At 40.5% G+C, this 20,351-nt stretch overlaps 1 protein-coding gene across 2 annotated transcripts in view; it reads right to left on the reverse strand.

Annotated features, from left to right (window-relative positions):
* Positions 1 to 1,240: 1,240 nt before the first annotated feature.
* Positions 1,241 to 20,351, reverse strand: part of LOC128261832 (chaoptin) — a 42,738-nt gene continuing 23,627 nt past the window's right edge. Inside the window, exons 2-7 of one of the 2 annotated variants that reach the window (XM_052995722.1) lie at positions 19,500 to 19,777; positions 12,240 to 12,384; positions 7,944 to 8,054; positions 3,854 to 7,130; positions 3,751 to 3,777; positions 1,241 to 3,091 (exon numbers count right to left, since the gene is read on the reverse strand). In XM_052995722.1, the coding sequence (XP_052851682.1) occupies positions 2,909 to 3,091; positions 3,751 to 3,777; positions 3,854 to 7,130; positions 7,944 to 8,054; positions 12,240 to 12,384; positions 19,500 to 19,776 (4,020 nt within the window). In that variant the 5' untranslated portion in view covers position 19,777 and the 3' untranslated portion in view covers positions 1,241 to 2,908. The remainder of the gene's footprint in view (positions 3,092 to 3,750; positions 3,778 to 3,853; positions 7,131 to 7,943; positions 8,055 to 12,239; positions 12,385 to 19,499; positions 19,778 to 20,351) is intronic. The other variant, XM_052995723.1, reaches the window with a different exon arrangement.

Below are 20,351 nucleotides of genomic sequence, written 5' to 3' on the forward strand. Positions count from 1 at the left end.
CATCCACATCCACATGCACATCCACATCGACGGAACGAGGAAAGCCTTAAAAGCGCTGAAAGGTTTCAGTTATCCTCTAAAAAAAAAACACACACGCACTTGAACAAGAAGGAACACCGCACACAAGCTGAAAAGGGAATCCGGCTTGACGAGCCTGAAAATACCCTCAAAGGGGCATCAGTGGTTGGGATTATTTATAGAGCAGCTGCTCGGGCGTTCTGTTGTAAGGTTTTTAATGAATATGAAAAGCACAACAAGTTCTTACCCAGTGTGGGTAAGCCTCGATTGTTAAACACAAAAATTATAAAAATCAAAGGTAAAAAATATTATAATATTCAATGAAAAATTTTTTCTAAAGTATGGGAAGTATTTATTTGAAAAGCTAAATAATATCAAATAATTTGAGGACACCAAACTTATAGAGCCAAAGACACCAAATTTATATAGCCTCGATTGTTAAACACAAAATTTATATAATACAAATCGGGAAAAACTTTTGCATAAAATATGGAGTACATAGTTCTTTTTTTTTTGTAAAACTAGTTTATCTTGTATGAAAGATTTATGGACAAAGAAAAAAAAATATAACAAGTTTTTAGCCTGTTTGAATTTTCTGTGAAAAATAGCCCAATATTGATTATGGTTCCGATCAAAATTGCATAGTCTTCCAAAAATATAATACATATAATGAGATCAGTGAAATTTTAAGTTAAATGATATCAGTAAAGAGTATCGACGAACTGAAGCATATCTGGTTGCAATGGAATGCACTCATTGAAACACTTTCGAGCGCCGATAATCCAATTATGGCCTGACCAGGGGTTCCTCAGCAACCTCGACTCCTTGTAGATTCGCTGCTCGTTTCCCCTCCGCTGTTTTTATGAGCGGCAGGTGGGGAAAGTGCCACAATTTGGAGGGCGAGAGTCGTGCCACCTGAGGCAACCGCGTCTCCCGCACATAATTTCCCGCAACTTATTTTGCCCCGAGTCAAGTTTCACACTAAAATGTGTAAAAGGGTCAACAGCTGCAGGGCACCCAGATCCGGATCCGGATCCGGAGTTGGAGTTGAAGCAACCTGAGCGCACGAGTCCTCATTGGGGGCTAATCTCTGGGGCCGGCGGCTGATAGGGGTTAAAAAGAAACAATGGGGATGCGAGCACTTCTGTGACCAAATCGAAAACTGAAACTGAAACTGAAACGGAAACTAAAACCAATTCCCATTAGCGTCAAACACAAAGGGTTAATATTTCTAGCATTTTTATATTTATTTCATATTCAATTTTCTGTATCGATATTCATTTTCTGGTTTTCATTCACTACTTTAACTTCTCCTTTTTTTAATTTCGTATTTTTTAGACGCTGTGTATGAAATGAAAAAATAATTGGAAATAAATGCTGGCTTGAATAAACATAATGAACATTCCATTCCGTTTGCGATATGTACAGTATTATTTGATAAAAATTCCATTTGGGGCTTTGTTTTATTTTTCTTTTGGACATCGGGGCTGGGTAAAAATGTTAAATAATGGTTAGGTTAAAAAATTGCATTACCAGCAGCTTTTTTCAGAGTGTTTGTTTTGCCATAATTCATTTGTTCACTTTGTCTCATTCAATGGTTTATTTATCAATATCATTATTATTATTTTACTTGTGCATTTTGCATCATCGTCGTGTAAACAACTACAATTAGTATCACGATTGTCATTGTTGTAACCGAAATAATGTAAAAAGGTTGAAATAAAAAGTTTCAATGAATGGGCGAGTAATGAATGAAAAAAAACCAGGGAACGTTTTTATTTTGTAATTTATTCTCTCAGTTAAATTGCTTGGAGTTGTGTATGTCTGTATATGACACGATTATGTTTTTCATTATTTTACCATTATTATTTTTTTTTTGCCAAACTGATATGTACTTATATATGTCTGCATGTGTGTTGTTAAAATTTGACTGTCCGCAAAGTTTGCAAACCGTTTTCTAGTTTTGCTGTTAGTTGTGCAATGTTCGCTACTCTTGCTTAAAAAACCATTGATAATTGCTATCCAATAATTGTTTATATTATTAGTATATATTGTTTTATATATATCTCGATTTATCTAAATGTGTATTTATATATATGTTTAAATTTAATGTACTTATTGGCCTTGTCTAAATGGTAAATTATAGGCAAATAAAACTAGACTTCGTATTAATTTAGTTTCGTTTGCAAATTCTTTTTAAAAATAGTTATGTAACTATTATTAACAACTTATGGTTCTAGGTTGATCTATGGAGATGCAAAACTGTTTTTTAACTAGGCTCTAAGTGTGTGAGTGTGTTAGGAATCATCATATGTTCGCTGGTGTATGTGTATGGTTTTGTGTACGTAATCAATTGCATTAATTACTTTAAATGTTGGCCAAGACACAACGTCATGCGTTGGGCGACAAAAAGAGGGAGGGGAGTTGAAATAAGTGTCAGATTTTAACAACTATAAGTTTATCTTTTTGCATGGAAGTCTGCGAGCGGAAGGAATTACTTTTGGTGACAAGAGCTTAACAAGTATTCTCAATGAAAATCATAGTCAGTAGTCAGTAGGAAGAAACATTAACGTAAAACTGAAAAGACTATCAGCCCAGCACATGACTTGTCCCACTACTTACAAATATACTTTGTTCGTATTCATATAAAACTTATTAATTACGAGTGGACATAAACCGATTTGCTTGTCTTTCAATTAACTGTATCTTTATTGTTACGGGGCTGCCTCTCACAATTAGCTAAATCCCAAAAATTCGTAGCTATCGATTAGTTAAGGTTTTATATATATTTATATATGTACATATCATACAAGTAACCCTCAGTTGGCTATTCTCAGCGGAGTCAGTGAGGAAGGCTACAAACTTACTTCCTCGGCATCTAAAGCCAACATCAGAGGGTCATGGTGGTCATCACAATGGGCAGCAGCAGGGCCATCGCGAAGGATAGCAGGAATATCCTTTGGCCGGAACTGCTCAGCGCACTGGCCTGGCACAGCAGATCCTCGGGAAAGATCTCCAGGATGGGCAGGTGCCGACCCGAAGTCGGATCGTGGCAGGTATTGGCACGGGCACGCTGAGGAAATTGAATTAAATCCCATTAAACATGAACTCTAATTCAATCATAATAGCTCAAACTAAAATAGACTTCGATGGTCCGAAGTTTGATATAATTGCAAAGCTCAAAATGACTTTATTTAAATCGGAAATTTATTAAAAGCTGCTATTGCAAAATCAGCCAACATAGTTTGAAATCACAAATTAAACCGGAAATTAAGCCAACATTTAATGCTATTAGAGTCAAGTTTATTGTTCTACTTTAGTGGGCTGTCTGTGCCACCGAAAACTTGAAACGTTTGTTTAAATATATTAGACAAATTAAAGATGAAATAAATAAGAAATTCCACTTTTTATTTAATTTATATATCGTTGTTTTGTTATTTGAATATTTCATTTATTTAGAAAAATTTTCGAAAATAATTCGAAAAATTTGGTTAAATACATCAGACAAAGTTAAACATGACCAAATTTAAAAGCGCAGCTTTAATAAAACCAAAATAAAATTAAAAATAATATCAATATTATTTAGAAGGCATAAAAAGTAATTATTAAGATTCAAAACGACATTCGAAAGAATCTTAAATTTCTTTAAAACCACTTCTTTTAGCATTTTTTAGCTTTTGCTTTGCAAAAATATATTCAAATAAGGAGTATTGAAAACATATAAAAGCTTACGCGCATATCGGCAATCGATAGGGGTAACTTTTGGCCAAAAATCAAAATTTTCACAAGGTTACAAAGAATATTAAAGTAGCAAAAGCACGAGGGATGGACTCACCTGAACCATGCGCTTGAGGTCGTCCTTCTGGATGACCTTGATCTGGGCGGACTCTCGCAGCCAGCGTCGCAGCCAGTGGCCAAACCAGACCAGTCCGCACTCGCAATCCAGCGGATTGTGGGCGGTGATGAGGCCGCCCATGATGCTCCGTGTGCCCACGGCATCCCAGTAGCTCTTGTTCGGATAGAAGCTGTCGGCGGCCAAAGCGTTGATGCGATTGTGCGAGATGTCGATGGACAGGTGGGGCACCTCGCGCAGGGCATAGAAGATGCCCGGCGGCAGGTCGGAGATGCGGGTGTGCGAGATCTTCACCTGGAGCCGCTGGTTTCGCGACACCCCTGTGAAGACATCCGGGGCGATGGTCTGCACATTGCTGCCATACAGCTCGAGTAGCCGGATTTTGGTGTTGTTCGCCAACTTGGCGAACAGCTGCTGCCCGATGTTCGGCTCCAGGCAGTGCACCCTCAACTGCTGCAGTCCCGGCATGCGGGCCACAATCTCGCCGAGATTCGCATGCGAACTGGCATGCAGCTTCCTCAGCGAACGCAGCTTGGCGAAGGCCTGCGGATTGGTCACCTTCACGTCCAGAATATTCAGCTCGGCCAGGTGCCGCAAACTGGCCAGATCGTGCAGCGTTATCCTCCGCAGCGGATTGTGGGCCAGATCCAGCACCCGCACCGACGCTGGCAGATGCTCGGCCGCACAACTGGCGTTCGTCAGTTTGTTGTGCGAGACATTGACGTGACGCAGGTGTCGCAGCGAGCCCAGTGGTGACAGCTCCTGCAGATAGTTGCCACTCACGTCGAGGTACGAGAGCAGGGGCAGCTTCAGCGGCGGCAGCACATACAGGCCCATGTGATGTAGGCTGAGTTTCCTCAGCCGTGGCGTGTGCACGAACACCTCGCGCAAATTGGTCGTCACCAGCGGATTCTGCGAGAGGTCCAGATTGGTCAGATTGTTCAGGAAACTGAACGTGTTGTCCGGCAGAATGGTGATGCGGTTGCGGGCCAGCCCAATGTCGTACAGGAACTGCGAGTTGACGAACATCGAGGCGTCCAGGTACTCCAGATTGTTGTGCGACATCTGGATGGAGCGCAGCGTGAAGCCGATGTCCGTGAAGGCCGGCACTGGCCACACACTCAACTGATTGTCGGCTATGTCCAGGAACTCCAGTCGCGTGTTCATGAAGACCTCGCGCGGCAGTGCCTTCAACCTGTTCGAATTGATGCGCAGGACCCGCAGTTTCCGCAGGTTTGAGAACTGCTCCACCTGCAACTGTTCTAGCTGATTGTGACTCAAATCCAGTTCCTGCAGGCTGTTCAGGCCCTGAAAACTGCGACGCCGCAGCGCGGTGAGATTGTTGTGGGCCACATTGAGGATCTCGAGGAACTCCAGGTCGCCGAAGGCGTGGCTCTGCAGAGATCCCAGCTGGTTGTGGGCCAAATTGAGGAACCGCAGCGTATTGGCCAGGTTCGTAAAGCTATCCGATTTGGCCACATGATTGTGACTGATGTCCAGCTGGTAGATATACATATAGCTGCTCAGCTCATCGTAGAAGCTGGATATGTGATTGTGGCTCACATTGAGGCGCAACGGAGTGGTGGTATTCGAAACGTAGAGGAAGGACTTTAAGGACAGTGAGCACAGCTGGTTGTGCATCAGATCCAAGGCAGCCAGGTTGGGCAGAACCGTGAAGGCGCCATGCGAAATGTTGACCAGGCGATTGTGCGACAAGTCCAAGTAGCGTAGGAACTCCAGGTTGTGAAAGGCATGGCGGGCTATTGACCTCAAACGATTCGATTGCAGATTGAGTGTCTGCAGGTCCCCCAGGCTGTGAAATGTCTGCGCCTCCAGTCGCTCCAAGGCATTGTAGGATAAATCGATTTCCACCAGATGGCTGTGCACATCGGACTGAAAGAGTCCGCGGGGCAGTGTCTTCAGCTGGTTGAAGCTCAGATTTATGTAGCTCAGCTCCCTCATCTGGCCGAACGACTCGTTGGAGACGTGCTTTAAGTTGTTGTTGTCCAGTCCCAGCCAAATGAGCTGCGAAAGTGGCAACAGGGCATCCAGAGGGTCCAGACTCTCCAGACTTCTGGCCGGAAAAACGGCAAATGATAGCTCCAGAATTTTGAGGGTCTTCGAGACATTCTCAAAAACCAGCGGATGATGTATGGTGATGTCGTTGAAACTCAAACTGATCTCCTGAATCTGCTCCAGTCCCGCAAACGAACCCAAATGCAAATGGGTTATCTTGTTGTTCCGCAGCAGAATGGTCTGCAGATTGCTGCCCCAGGAATCTACGGCAAAGATGCCCTCGGGAATGTCCGTGATGGAATTGTAGCCCATGTTCAAGTAGGACAGTTGTGTGTAGTTTTTCAGGCCGAGAACGGGTATCATGGTGAAGTTGTTGCCACTCAGACTAAGTACTCGTAGATTCTCCGTAAACGAGGGGAGATTGTTTAGCTGGCTAATCTGATTGGAGGTCAGGTAGAGGTATTTTAGGTGGTGCAGCGAGGAGAGGGCCACCGGCACTGTGGTGAGACGATTCCTCTCCAGATCCAGATATTCCAGAGTCTCGGTCAGACCCTCGAAGGCCGCGGGATGCACCCTACTGATCGCATTGAAAGCCAGTACCAGGTGGGCTATGCCCGTGGCCTTGAACACCGCCTCCGGCAACTGGGTCACAAAGTTCTGCTCCAGATTCAAGGCCCTCAGGTGAACATCCGAGTAGTTCTGCTGGAAATAGTCAGACTCCAGGCTCTCAATGCAGTTCTGGCCCAGGTCCAGGCGTTCCAAGTGCATTCGCAACGGCCTCACTTGCAGTTCCTTCCACTGGACACTTCGCAACAGGTTATCCCTTAGGCTGACAATCCTCAACTCGGGTAATTGCTCGAAAAGTTGCTGGGGGAAAACCGTCAGCAGATTGCTGGACAAGTCCATGGTCACCAGGGATCGCGGCAGATAGTTGCCGGCCACGTGATTGATACGATTGTTGGACAGGTCCAGCCAGAGCAGCTTCTGCAGCTGCTCGAAGGGACGACCACCGGCCATTCGATCCCCGGAACTCGGTGACGGTGGGTACAGGGAATTGCTCGTTTCCAATCTCGTCTGCACGGCAGCCAAGCTCGACGGCTGGGAACTACTGTCGTTCTGGGAAACCACCTCCATCGATCCACCTCCGGGCGCCACTTCCGTAATGTCGTTGTCTGACAAATGCAGCGATCTAAGGGTATCATGCTGCGCTTCCCAGTTGCCATCCAAGGTGGTAATGTGATTGCTGGTGAAGGAGAGTAAGTAATGGATTAAATGAGGAGTAGGTTTTTCTTAAATAATTTCATACACGATTGTAAGAGGATTGTTGTTTTGACTATTTTGTTTTGTTAACTTACAGAAAAAAATGGTATAATTCTAAACAATTCTATGCGTGTAAAAACTAGAATATAAAAGCAACAAAATAGAAGATACAAGTGACTAACTTAGTAAATATATTCTTGTTTAATTTATAATTCCGAAAAATTTTTAAGATTTCTAGGTGAGAAGTAAAAGAAAAACCTTTTCAGCTGAACGTAATTAATAATAGCTTGGTACAATAATGTAATGAATTATTTTAAAGTTCCTATTCAGTTATCCTGAATCACAAAGAAAAGCAAATCTTGGTAAAAAGTTTAACGTATTTAAAAACTGTAAGACTAAAGAATGTTGCTAAAGTAGTCAAAAGTAGTTTTATCAGTCAGTTGCTGGAATATAACCTTCTGAGGTAAAAAGAACTTTAATGTAATTTAATAAAATGTTTATCCTCAGATTATACCAGAAGTGTGGAAGTAGCTACGCATTTATCGCTACTATTTTCTTGAAATATTTGAAATAAAATAAATACTTTGTTCCACCTTGAATGATTTTTAGTCTGAAGTAGTTTTTTTAGTCGTTGGCAGCAATAAAAAAACTTAGTTTTATAAAATGTTTTTTAAAAGTTGTGATGTGTAAATGACTCGTCTTCAGCGCTTATTATAAAGTGTAAATTTAGGTTAAACGGATCTTAACCTGTACTTGCCTACATATAACCGTGAAACTAAGAATTCTTGATACTTACCGTTGCGCCACCAGTCGCGATAGGGAGTGCAGTCGCTGCAGTGCATCCAGTGGCAAGTTCTGCATCTTGTTGCCGGAGATATCCAATGTCATCAGCGAGTGTGTCATCGTGCTGCAAAGGAAGATATCAATGAGAACGAGAACGAACGAGATGCCTATATGATTATCATCTAAATCATTCCGCACGAGCTGCAGGGGGGCCTAGTTATCAAAAATATATAATGTCTAAAACTTTCACTAAAACTTTTGTTCACAACTATCAACAGTTTCCGCTTGGGGTCGGCATCAACCCCACATCAACATCACCCACCCCGTGGCTCATATAAATTGACGTGCTGCCTGCCTTTTGACATATCCTACACACAAGTCGGAAAACAAATATTTAAACTTAATTAACGCGTAGCAACGGCGACCCAGGCGACCCCAGCTGCCTTATCCTCCCATTTACCCCAGTTCCCAGTACTCCTCACTCCACTTTCTCTCTAGGCTCCATGAATAGTTATACACACGCACCGCAAACTCAAACAAACACAGACACACACACATGTGCAAACGAGTGGACCACAGTGACTCTCAAAGTTTATAATGTTTTATAAGGTGCTTTTAGGGCTCATAAGAAATACGCAAAAGGGTTTAAAATGGCTTTTCATTCTTACGCGGTAATTAAAAAGTTTATCAGTCATACGCCCTTTTATTAAATCTAATTTATTTATTAGCTATTGCGATCCACTTGACCTCTTTGGTTTATAATCGAAATATAAACTCTTATATATTAGTTGGCTTACATTTCGTATAAGTAATTTTTTTGTAAAAACTCAAAAAACGCAAATTTAAACATTTACTTTTTACTTCACTCTGTAAACATATGTTTATGTATCTCACTGTACTTGGATTTTTAATAACGCCTTTTCGTTTCTTGCAGGTATATGCGTCGTATGCTTAATATTTGAGTAAGTAGAGTAAGTTTCTTATGTAAGGTTTAATATTTTAAGGTTCACCCTAATTTTCATAGTTGGGCAATGCAAAGAGAAAACCAAACAGAGTTCGGGCGAAACAGCGACCTCAATTATGAAAACCACGAGGTTTTCCAAACAGAAATTCAGCCTCCTCCTTAACGGCCTTAACAAAAACAAAAGCAAGTGCAGCGGCATCCTTTTGTAGTTCTTGGTGTTACTGTAGGTCCTCCCCGGAACTGTTGTTATGCGACGTGGAATCAAACGCAAAACCAAATTTTTGCGGCTCCTTTTTAACCACTTCGGCTTTCTCTTCTCTGCCCTTCTTCTCTCTGCTTTTTGGCTTTCTTCTACCATTTGCCGGTAGTTGTTACTGTTATTTTGGCTTTCTTTTGCGGGCGACACTTTATGTTGCGTGTGTGCGTGATTCGGTTTTTGGGGAGCGTGTTTGTCATCAAAAGCCTTCTAAATGACTATTGGTAACGATTTAGTAGTATAGTCGACTGTCATGGGCTGCCCAATCAGTATGTCACTCAAAAGAGATTAACACAATTTAGGTAAACACAACAGATTCCTTTGCTGATTTGTGCTTTAACAATTTTGTAATGGCTGTGCCAGCTAAAAAGCTAGAATCGGCTTAGATAAATAGACTAGAATAATTAAATATTTCGATTTGGCTCTCGTTTCTCAAACGGTTTAGTTTTTTTTTAATATCATTTGTATAAAGTTTATTTTAAACAAATTCGAAAACAGTAGGTAATAATTATAAAGGTGTCTTAAGTATGCCATATACAATACTCAAAATATTTTTAGTCGGCAGACCGGTTGTATTATACGGAAGGCAATTTTAACACTATTGTATTTTTTATTCAGTTTAAGGTTTATTAAAACAAAAACCTTATCCTAAGCAAACGTAAAAAACAAAATTCAAATATGTAAAAGTGCTGAACAGTTTTTTATTAGCTTTTCTAGTTACTTTCTTTTTGCTCTACTTTTCCAGAAAACTCCCCCTTGGCATGTCATTCCGGAATTTACATATATATGTACCGTGTATATGGAATAGCGGAGAAGTGCGCATTTATCGGCACTTTGCAACTGAGCACGCAACAAACACGCAACAAACACGCAACAAACACGTAACACACAACAAACCAATCCATAAAGAGACCCACGCAGAAGCTAATGCTAATAGTATTCGTGTGCGTGTGTTTAATTTAGCAATGTGGCACTGTAAATTATTAATTAGCAATTTTTGAAATTCATATGTGCTTAAATATTGATGAGAACTTCTACATATGGCATCATAGTCCGCCACCGAAATGAAATCAAGTCTTTTCGAGAGTGCTCCTTTTGTGGGTATTATAAAGGTTCACAAATGTTCGCACACGGTCGAAAGTTCAGTATGTGTATACGTACATAGGTACTTACATACGAATAAAACTTTAACTGACCAAACATGCGGTCAAGAGCGGGTAACTGCTCAAACATGGATTATGAAAGGTCATGAAAAGCAAATAAAGGGAGAGATACACATTTTCGTATGTGTCAATTTAATATAATTTAAAGTAAGCTCATGCGATTATTCATAAAAGTAATTTGCAAGTAAAATATTTGATATTTTGTGTTAGATTAGAATTACATATTATCACTGCAGTCCAAGGTAATCAGAGTACGGATCTTTGTAAAATTCAACCTCGGCTTAGAAAAAATAAACTTAATGCTCAATAAAAAGCTATACATTAAATCTTTAATTTTTAAAGGCTCTTATCATTAATTAATAACATTTTAATTAAGCTGTTTAAATGCCCACAGCTTATTTATATATACATATTTGGTTTTATCTACTTGAGTGGTGCCCCTAACTAACTTTTCTACTAATTGACATCGCTGAGAGGTATATTATAAAGAAAGTTCTAAGGGGCAGAGTGTAAAGCGGTTATAGAAAATTAACGAGGCTCAGGTGGTGGATGAATGTAGAGTTTAACCACATTTGCCAGCCTTATGAGCATTAATTAGTTTGATTTAAATTCTTAATGCTGTGGGAGTGTGTAATTGTGTCTTCGGTTGACTCCCCCTCGCAGTCTTCTTGCACTGGAACTGCACACAGCCGTTAACTGTGGGCATTCATTTAACTTTAGCAGCTTAATGTGTGTGCGGGTGGGCGGTCGCCTGCGGTTAAGGGGCGTGACCCCAACTCTGGTTATCCTTTGTGCTCGTTAAAAAATTTTCGCGTTTCATTTCATGGCAACAAAAAGCGTATAAGATGAAGAGCAGCTGAAAAAAAAAAAAAAAAACCAAAAAGGCTGGCAAATGTGGTCGACTCCTTCCCTCGATCTCTCCCTTTCGGTTCTACACACAAAATAACGGGGCCAAAAAGGGGAGGTGAACGGAAAGCTGCAGCCCCAGTCAAATGTGTGATGTGTAATGTGAACTGAATCACAAAATGCTGACGAAATAAGAGCTTGTATTCACTGTACCACAGTCAGCACAACAAGCACATTATTCTCGATGTATGTTAACTTTTTCTCTATTTACCTGTTTACACTTTAAAATGGTCCTCGTGAATTGGTAACCAAAAATAAACAAAATTATTATTCATTCTATAAGCTACTACTTTTAGGAAAAATAAACAAAACAAAGAAAAAAAGTTGGAAATTTCTTATGGCTTAATTTAATTATAGAAATTTTTAGGGTAGAGTTTTTAATAGTTCCCAAGAATTGTGCCTTAACCTTTTGGTTTGTTAAAACTCATCCTCAAACATAAGACTGACACTATCATAGTGTTTATTTTGGTAAAGTTTTCATACCATATGGTAACATTCCAGCTTAGAGTATTTATTTGTTCGGGGTTAGAGCTTAAAGTTTCCTATCCCTTTCCACACACTTTACTCTCCTTTTCTCTTTTTGTGATTATTTACACTCAAACAAATAGCGCTTGAAAGTTTTTCATTTTCTCTGGTTTTTTTGCGTTTTCCGCTGCGTGTGTGAGTTTGCATTTTCCGCTTGCATTTTCAGCCTGAGTGCCCCGCTGAAAATGCCGCGCCACCGCCCCTCCTCGCTTTGTTAAACTTAATTTTACGCCTTTTTTACAACTTGCAGGTTTGTGTTGTAAACATATTCAAAGCACTCTTCACTTCCAGGCACACACACACACACACACACACATTCGCATGCACACACTCTCACGCGCCCAGGTGAAAAAGGGGTCATGTAAATAGGCCGGCCAACTGTCCTGTCATCATTCCCCCATTTCCCCATTCCCTCAATCCCCCATTCCACTAGCCAGTAGCAGGTGTGCGTTGGAGTCACCATCGTGACTCGTCACCATCCCCACGGGGACTCACCTGAAACTCCGCTCGGAAATGTCCTGCAGTTCGTTGTCGATTAGCTTCAGCGTCTTGAGACGCAGTCCCTGGAAAGTCTCATCGTCGACACTTTGCAGGTGTGTGTTGGACATTTCGATGTAGCGCACACTGCTGTGCATGAATTCTGCGGGAAAAAATAGATGAAGAGGTAAAAAATATTACATACATTACAATATTAAATGTTCATTAAGGAAAAGTCTGCATCAAGGTTTTTTTTTCTAGCCCCAACAGTGGGCTTTTAATAAAACTTTTTCAATCTTAAAGAAGCCAGGGAAACTTACCATTTTTGTTTGGTATGTGCTTTTATTAATATGATTTGGTATAATGACAGAACCTTATTCTGGTAATAAGAATTTTTTATTTTATTTAAAATTGTTGCTGAACCTTTATTTCAGAAAATTTAATTTTTAAAAAACCAACATAAAGTATATTTGGAAATGTATGGAAGGTGTATTAAATTAAATTTCCTCACATTTTTTTATAAACTCAAAAACATTGTGGTTTGAATATCTAATGTAAATTACAACCTATAACTGAAAAGTCTAAAATAAAATAATAATAAAATACAAATATAATTGCTCCTTGTTCTTTGGCATACGATTTAAAACATATTTTCGACATGCTGTAGTTTTTACTTCAACAACTGAAATAGCTTCAACATTTTTCTCCGTGTGTTCCTAGAAATTGGTTTGATATTGAATGTACTCGAGCATCCGAGTCGCCGCACAAAGTGAGAGAGCTCTGCGCGATGGTGGCCATCAGTTCATCATTCAAATTGATTTTAAACGGCATTCGAAGCGTTTACCATAAACGAGGGAATATGCCCGGGACCGGACCATAGCCAATTCCCTATGCCACCCCGATGCGTAGATGTGTTTCCCCGTCTAACGATGATGGCTTTTGTTTTGGCAGTTTTGATCGCCGGCACGTTAAGGCAAATGGGTCATCAGCGTGCCATCAGACAATGGACCCAGAGCCACCGAATCGGAGGAATGGAGGAGCATGGCCCGTGGCCCAAAACCGAATCCCCGCAGGCGACGGGGGCCACGCGTTCGATTTTTGAGCGCGTTTTCCGGTCGGGCCAGAGGCTCAGCATCCGGAAACTGCCTGCAGGAAAAAAAACCGACTCACCAGCGACCAAAAAAGGCAACAAATTTCGTTTTATGACTGTGCCAAAGACAGGACAGTGACATCTTGGCCGAGTACAACAATGAGTCGCAACGTTTTATGAAATTTTTATGGGCAAATCGATTAAGGGAGTTAACCAGTATGTATTTAACTTCACATATGGGTAAAGCTTTCAATTCGATTTAAAAATATAAATAAATAATGCACCAAATTATCAAACATTTCAGGATTACTTAAATCTAAATGCATCTGCAATATGTCTAGGTTGATTTTATTATCTTGACAATAACAAAAATCAGGCATGGATATGTTTTCGTTCAGTGAGAAAAAACAATTCAGCGATTTACAATTTTCAAACGTTTTTTCCTGAACAATTTGATGCATTTTGCACATTTTTTTCGGCCTTAATTCCCTGCCAGTCAAACCTCAACAAAGTTTCATCGGGAATCAGTGCGCTTTCACTTATTAAATATTCCATTGCGCTCAAAAAAAAAAAAATAGGAAAACATAGAGCAATTGATTTTTGCACTCTCTAGCGCATTGAATATTTATAAGAAACAATCAATTGTTGGTCAGCTTTCGTTTTGCGCGGTATTTTTTCTCTTTGTCTTGATGATTTGGTTTTCCAATTTTTTTTTAGTTTAAACTCATCAAATTGATGTTTAATTATATCTCCCGGCAGTCAAGTATGCTGCATTCTGTTTTTTTCCTGCCAAAACGTTGATGGTCGAGTCAATCTCTGACAATCGGGGATTAGTCGCGAATTTCGCTTTGACTTAAATGCGGCCGTGTTGTTCGCATTGGTGGGCAGAAACTCACACAGAAATATATGCATAGGAAATGCGGTCGAAATACGGTTGAACAGAAATAGATATGCCTGCACTTTGAGCGGCCTAATAAAGCCCGAAAATGACAATACACAAAACAGCGAACCGAAAAGAGGAGGAAATTTTTCAATTAAAAGCGAAAAGTGCATTTTCATGTTTCACGTCAGTTCCTCTTTCAGTTTTGTGGCAATTTTCTAGGAGAGAGAAAGAGAGTGCGAGAAAAGGACACGCCACTCGACCGAAAATTATTTACCATGTTGGCGGACGGGTTAAGGTTGTGGGCGGTGGGTGGAGGGTTGTAGATTGTGGGATGGTGGCATTCCAATCCCCACTCCGCAGAATGCTTAAGGTAAGGTCAGGCCATAATTTAAGTTGACAAGCATGACATGGAAATTCCCTTTGGTCGGCAGCGGCTGCAGCCGTTACCATAATCAGGCTAAAACACATGCTCACCCCGCTCACCATCCTCGTCTTTTTCGCAGGAGGGTGTGTGTGCTGTGTGTGTTGTGTCAGGAGCTCCGATTCCATGCGAGAGTCGCCTTAGGTGACCAATTCCTTTGAGAGCGGCATCCCCTCGCTCCGGGCAGGTTCACTCCAAGGACCCTCGCCCCTTCCCTGCTGCTCCCGTTTAATTAACACATGCTCAACGAATCGTAATTTAATTGCGGCTCTGATGTCTCCCCCGGGCTTGTACTGAGTCACACAAAAATTAAAGACATTAAAGGGGAAACCAGCAGCAACTCGCCCGAAACAAGTAACGATCATTACCAAGTTATACTCGTCAAAAGGGTTTCTGCAAACACTTGCAGTTTATGGATATAATTTTTAGATTTAATATTTCATTAAATTTTTGTTTAATAATCAAATGTTATCTTTTGCCAATGTTAATGCCAATGCTTATATTTCCGTTTAAAATATTTGCATGCCCTTCACCTCAGATGCCGACAAAAGTAACAGCTTGAAGTCAGTCCTTTCCCTTTTTTTAAAGTTGATTTTCAAGCTTGCGGATAAAGAATTTGTCTTTTGTCTCGTACTTCAATTTTAATTTTTGATTATTCTAAGCTTTTTAAAGTTCTCTAAAAGTAAACATGTATTTTAAAGACAATTAAAGGCTGATTATATCTATCAAAATATTTTAATGAATTAAGCTTCAGATATAAACAAAAGTGACTCTAAAATCTGATTTTTTTAAATTTGTTACTTCGCAAGACATTAATCTTGTGGATTTTGGAAAGGAAAAAAAATTATAATAAATAAGAAAATATATAAAAATATAAACTGTTCAATTCTAAAAATAAGTTTACATGAGTTTGCATTTCGTAAAAGTAAAGTTGCAAATATTGGAAGGCATTTAATGTACCTAAACCTTAACTTGAATACAGATAAATGAAATATTCTATTAACTAGTGGCATTCAAATAAATATGTTAGCTTTAGTCGCATAGAATTAACCTAACTCTGATCAAGATCATATCGATGGTCCGTTTAGATTGTTGTTTATTCGAATGCCAATGCATGCTTACTATACCATATATGCAGAGAACGTAGTGGGCACACAAATGTGCGTGGTGTGGCCAACGACAAACTGTAATATAAGCATAGAGCAGCTTACATCTTAATTACATATCGCATATTAATACAATATTAATCATACGCCCTGTTGACACGCGTGCGCCTCCCTCGACCGAGCAGCAAACACGTGGCCAAGTCCAGCGCATTCCTCATGCAGGGCCAACCCACTATATATCCACAATATATATACATATATATATATATATAGTACAATGTGTGTGTGCGGGGGCGTGTGCATATCTAAGCTATGGCCAGTGTTTTGTTATGAGTGGACAAACCAACACAGGAACGGCAACAACACATATGGCGTTAATAAACTTCTAGCCCCGTGCCTCAGGGTCCAACACAACTGAAATGAACTCGGGGAGGAAACTTGGGGACTGGGAAGCGTACTGCTTCAGGATGGAGACTCCTTCTTCTGGTGTCCTTCCGCCGTACGTTGGCTTGTGCTTTATGGCCGCAAGTCAATTCTCTGACAAAATGCCAAGCATATTTATTTATTTACTTTTGCTTCCAGGCAGACCGGCGAAGACCGCTGCCGCCCCCCCCCGAACTCCTCATTCTCCCCAGCTGTTTGTATTCCCGTCCACGTCCAACGCTCTTGTCTCGTTTTGCGTCACTTGCCAAGTGTTTATTCAACTTGCCCCACCGAGTATATGAAAAAAGCAACTAAAGCACAAACAACATTGTGTCATAGGGGAAAAAAGGGGGCAGTGGCAGTGGCACAGCGATGCAAAATTAACTCAACCGATACCACCGGCATTTCTTTGACTTGTTTAGACTTTATAGAAAAACCGAAATTGCTTTGCTAAATTCGTTGAAATAATATTTGACGTTCTACAAATAGCAATGTTTTTCTCGAATAGCAAAGGTTTTTGATTTTTTTTAACCACTTTCTAAAACATAAGATAAATTAAATTTGTTACCTAAATTATATATATATGTATATATGTAATATGTATTTTGATATTAATTGTGTTTTCCAAAATGCAAACAAGGCTAGAGCACTAATGTTTAAAGCTATTGTATAGCTAAAAGCAACTGCTAAAAGCCGAGTCATTTTCATGTGATACCACAAAACCTGTCTTAGCATTGTATAGACCTAAATTTGAACTTAATCATTTCAGCAATTTGTGTTCTATAACCCAACTAAAGCTGACCGAAACTCAGGTCCAATCTGCTGCCGAACCAACATCCAAAACCGATGCCTTAGAGCCTGTGCCTCCGTGTGTTGATGAAGATTACGTCAGCTGAAAAGTTATTGTTTTGCCCTGGCATTCAGGAAGGCAACTAAAGAGAGGAACCGAGTGGGTGTGATGGCCTGGGCGCAGCTACCATTTATAACCATATAGTTTGTGTCCTGCACCGGACAAAAATAACAAAAAAAAAAGACAAAAAAAAAGGAGTACAGAGAACAACGAAATGGGCGCAGGAAACGTGCGGCATGTGGGCAAACTGTTGTCTTTTATTTTCGTTTTTCGTTTGCTACCAAATAGTTTCGGCATGAAAATTGCGGCCAAATCGAAGCAAGGATGCTGCTATCTGGCAAAAAGCCTCTGGCCAAGCGTGAAAGTGACTAGCAGGAGAAACCCGAAAATGAATCATTAAAAATAAATCTAAATTTTTTTTGTGTCCCCATTGCCCAGTAGACAATGGATATTCAACATTAAATTACGGACATATTCTGTGCTCTAAGGGAACAAAAGTGCAACTGCTGCATTTTCTGTGCGGCAGCCACGCACTGAAAATTTTGAGATATTAAATGAATTTCCGAACTACTCCTTGGGTCCCCAGTTACAGTTGTCAAATCCTTTTCTCTAGTCCCCAGTTTTCATCTGGTTCCCCTCTTCAAATTTCTGGATGCATAGTTTTGGATATTTTTTTTTCCGGGCGTCTCGACCACATGGTGACATCCCAGCCAGGAAGTCGATTCGATGAGGGGCTGGTGAAGGAGCAGGCGCAGGGTAAGGGGGCGTGGCACGCAATTAGCCAGGCTGTCAACCAAAGTGTTTTCTCTTCCCCTTTTCTCGCATCTCTCGGACTCTGTGTGTCCGTTTGCATTAGAATTGCTAATTGCTAAAAGTTTTCCAGCTGCAACATTTCTTCTGCTGCTTGAATGCAATCATTGTCGCTAACATCCCCATCAACGTCGTCATTTATATACATATATCTATATGTACAAAGAATAAAATTCGTATACATACGTATTTTGTCCTAAAATTGAGACATCTGTTTCGAGTGCAATGCTTAAAGCTTTATTTCCCTGTGATTCATCGAGGAAAAAAGAAATAAAAGTTTGGATTTGGCAAATCTATTCCGACGTGCCATTCATTTTAATTCGATTATTCGTAATATTTTAAAGTTTTTCATTAAAGCAAAAGCCAATGCAGATGCAATTGGAAAGTTTTGCCTAAGAAACGAAGGATAAATTGCCAATGCGGATGTCCTCCCACATCCTTCGGGGAAAACCACCGAGCAGGAGGCAAACTTTTCAATAGTATTCCACTCTTCCTGTCTCTATTCCCGGTGCTGCCAATGTCTGGCCAATTTTTGTGTGTTTTGCCAGTCAACTTTGTTTATTATTTTGTTTCCTTTATTTTGCATTTTTTTTTTTTTTTATTTCTGCAACTTTATGCGGCAACTTTGTCCAAAAAGGCAACTCTGTGGGCGTGTCACAGTTGTTAACGAAGAAGAAGAAGAAGAAGAAGAAGAAGAAGCGGGGCGTAGAATGGTAATATCTTCAACACAAGACTCAAGCATACATAAAGCGAGGAGAAAAGAAGCCACCACAATAAGAAACATTTTGAGCGGGCAATGGCAATGGAAATGGAAAATGACAATGGAGCAATGGAAACTTGCCATTCATTCATTACTTAAAAAGGGAGCAAAAGTCTTGCTTGGGTCTTGCGACTATATCATACCTACTGTAATGATTCCTGGCGAGCTATAAACTTTTTAATGAGCTTAACCTGAGAGGAAAACTACTTAACATTTTTTATATATTGTCTAAGTTCTTTTGTTAACATATATCAAATTCATAATAAAATCAGTTTCTGAAATGTACAACGAATGGTAATTTTAAGCCCAGGTAACTCATCTCTTGATGATCCTAAAAACAAGTATATGTTACACGCTATAAAACAATCTACCTTTGCACTTAATAACTACCAGGTATATGAACTACCAAAATTTGCGTGGAATTTGCCACAGCAATCGTTATAAAACTTTGTCGAAAGCAACAGAACGAAGGGAGAAAGCAAAAGCGGGGCAGACAAAGAGGAGAAAACAAAATAAAATGAAAGGAAACTTTATTTTTACAACTAATTGGCAAACTTAAATGTAAGATTTCATTTTATTTGTGGGCCACGACAAAGCTGTTTGAGGCTTCATTAAAAATTACATTTTTCCAGCTGCAGGCGACAGGAGGACAAAGAGCCCGGAGGCAGTTTGTTGGTCAGGGAAAAGCGGGAAAATGCGGGGAAATGGGGGAATGGGAAAAGGAAGTCGTCCGGCGAGTCCTTGTCCAGTGATGTGGCCAAGGCAATTTATGACCAACTGGCAATGAAAATATTTGCCACATAAATAAAGCGTGACAAGCTGGAGGGACACATTGACAGGCGATACATGTCGGTTGGGTTGGTAGTTGGTAGTTGGTAGTTGGTGGGTAGGTTACCGAAGCAGTCGAAGGAGACGAAGTCGCGCAGGTCGCTTACCTGGAAACTTGTACAGGGCCACCTCGTTGCAATTAATCTCAATCAGGGTGCTTGTCTCGTTGGGCAGGCCGGCGCACTGGCACATGGAGTTGAGTGGACAGGCGTAGAGGATGTCCTGCTGCTGGGATCCCAGCAGTGCGGCAGATCCCCTGCCTCCGCCCGCCAATGGCGGTGGACTCCTTCCCGAGTTCCTGGCCCGGCGATGACCTCCGCCGTCGAACTGCCAGCAGTGCGAGGTGCTGACCAGGCACGAGATCAGCACCAGAAACAGATGCATCCTGCAATGGAGAAGAAAGAAGCCGTCAGCTGCGATTCATAGATATGTACAATATTATAAGACCCCCAGTTCGTATTCAGCACTTTGGCACACATAAATCCACCGCGTGGAGACACTTTGCCCGGGGGCATTTGTTTATTCGCACCTGCTTTGCATAAATCACACGTTTGGAAAGCGAAAGCAAATGAAATGGCATAAAATTAACGTTAGTCCACACGCGTTGAGTTCGCACAGTGGCTTAAAAAAAAACATGAAGAAAATATTGTTTCAAAATATTATTATTAACTTATATATGTAATCAAGAATCAAATATTTAAACATATATTTTTAAGTGCTAGGCTTAACTAAATCATTCAAGTTTTAATTGAATTTCAAAACAAATTGTCTTCCCTCACATCATAACAGTTGTTTTCTAGAATCGTCTGAGTCCTATAACTCTCAAAAATCTCTCTCATAAGACCAGCGGGGGAAAACAATTAACTTGATTTAATTGTTTTCGTAATACTTTTGAACCAATGTTGATATTTTGGCTTAAGTGAACCCCTCCCCCCCACTCCGCACTCCACTCCTCACCC

Source organism: Drosophila gunungcola, unplaced genomic scaffold, assembly GCF_025200985.1.
Source record: "Drosophila gunungcola strain Sukarami unplaced genomic scaffold, Dgunungcola_SK_2 000001F, whole genome shotgun sequence".
NCBI classification, from domain to species: Eukaryota; Metazoa; Arthropoda; class Insecta; order Diptera; family Drosophilidae; genus Drosophila; species Drosophila gunungcola.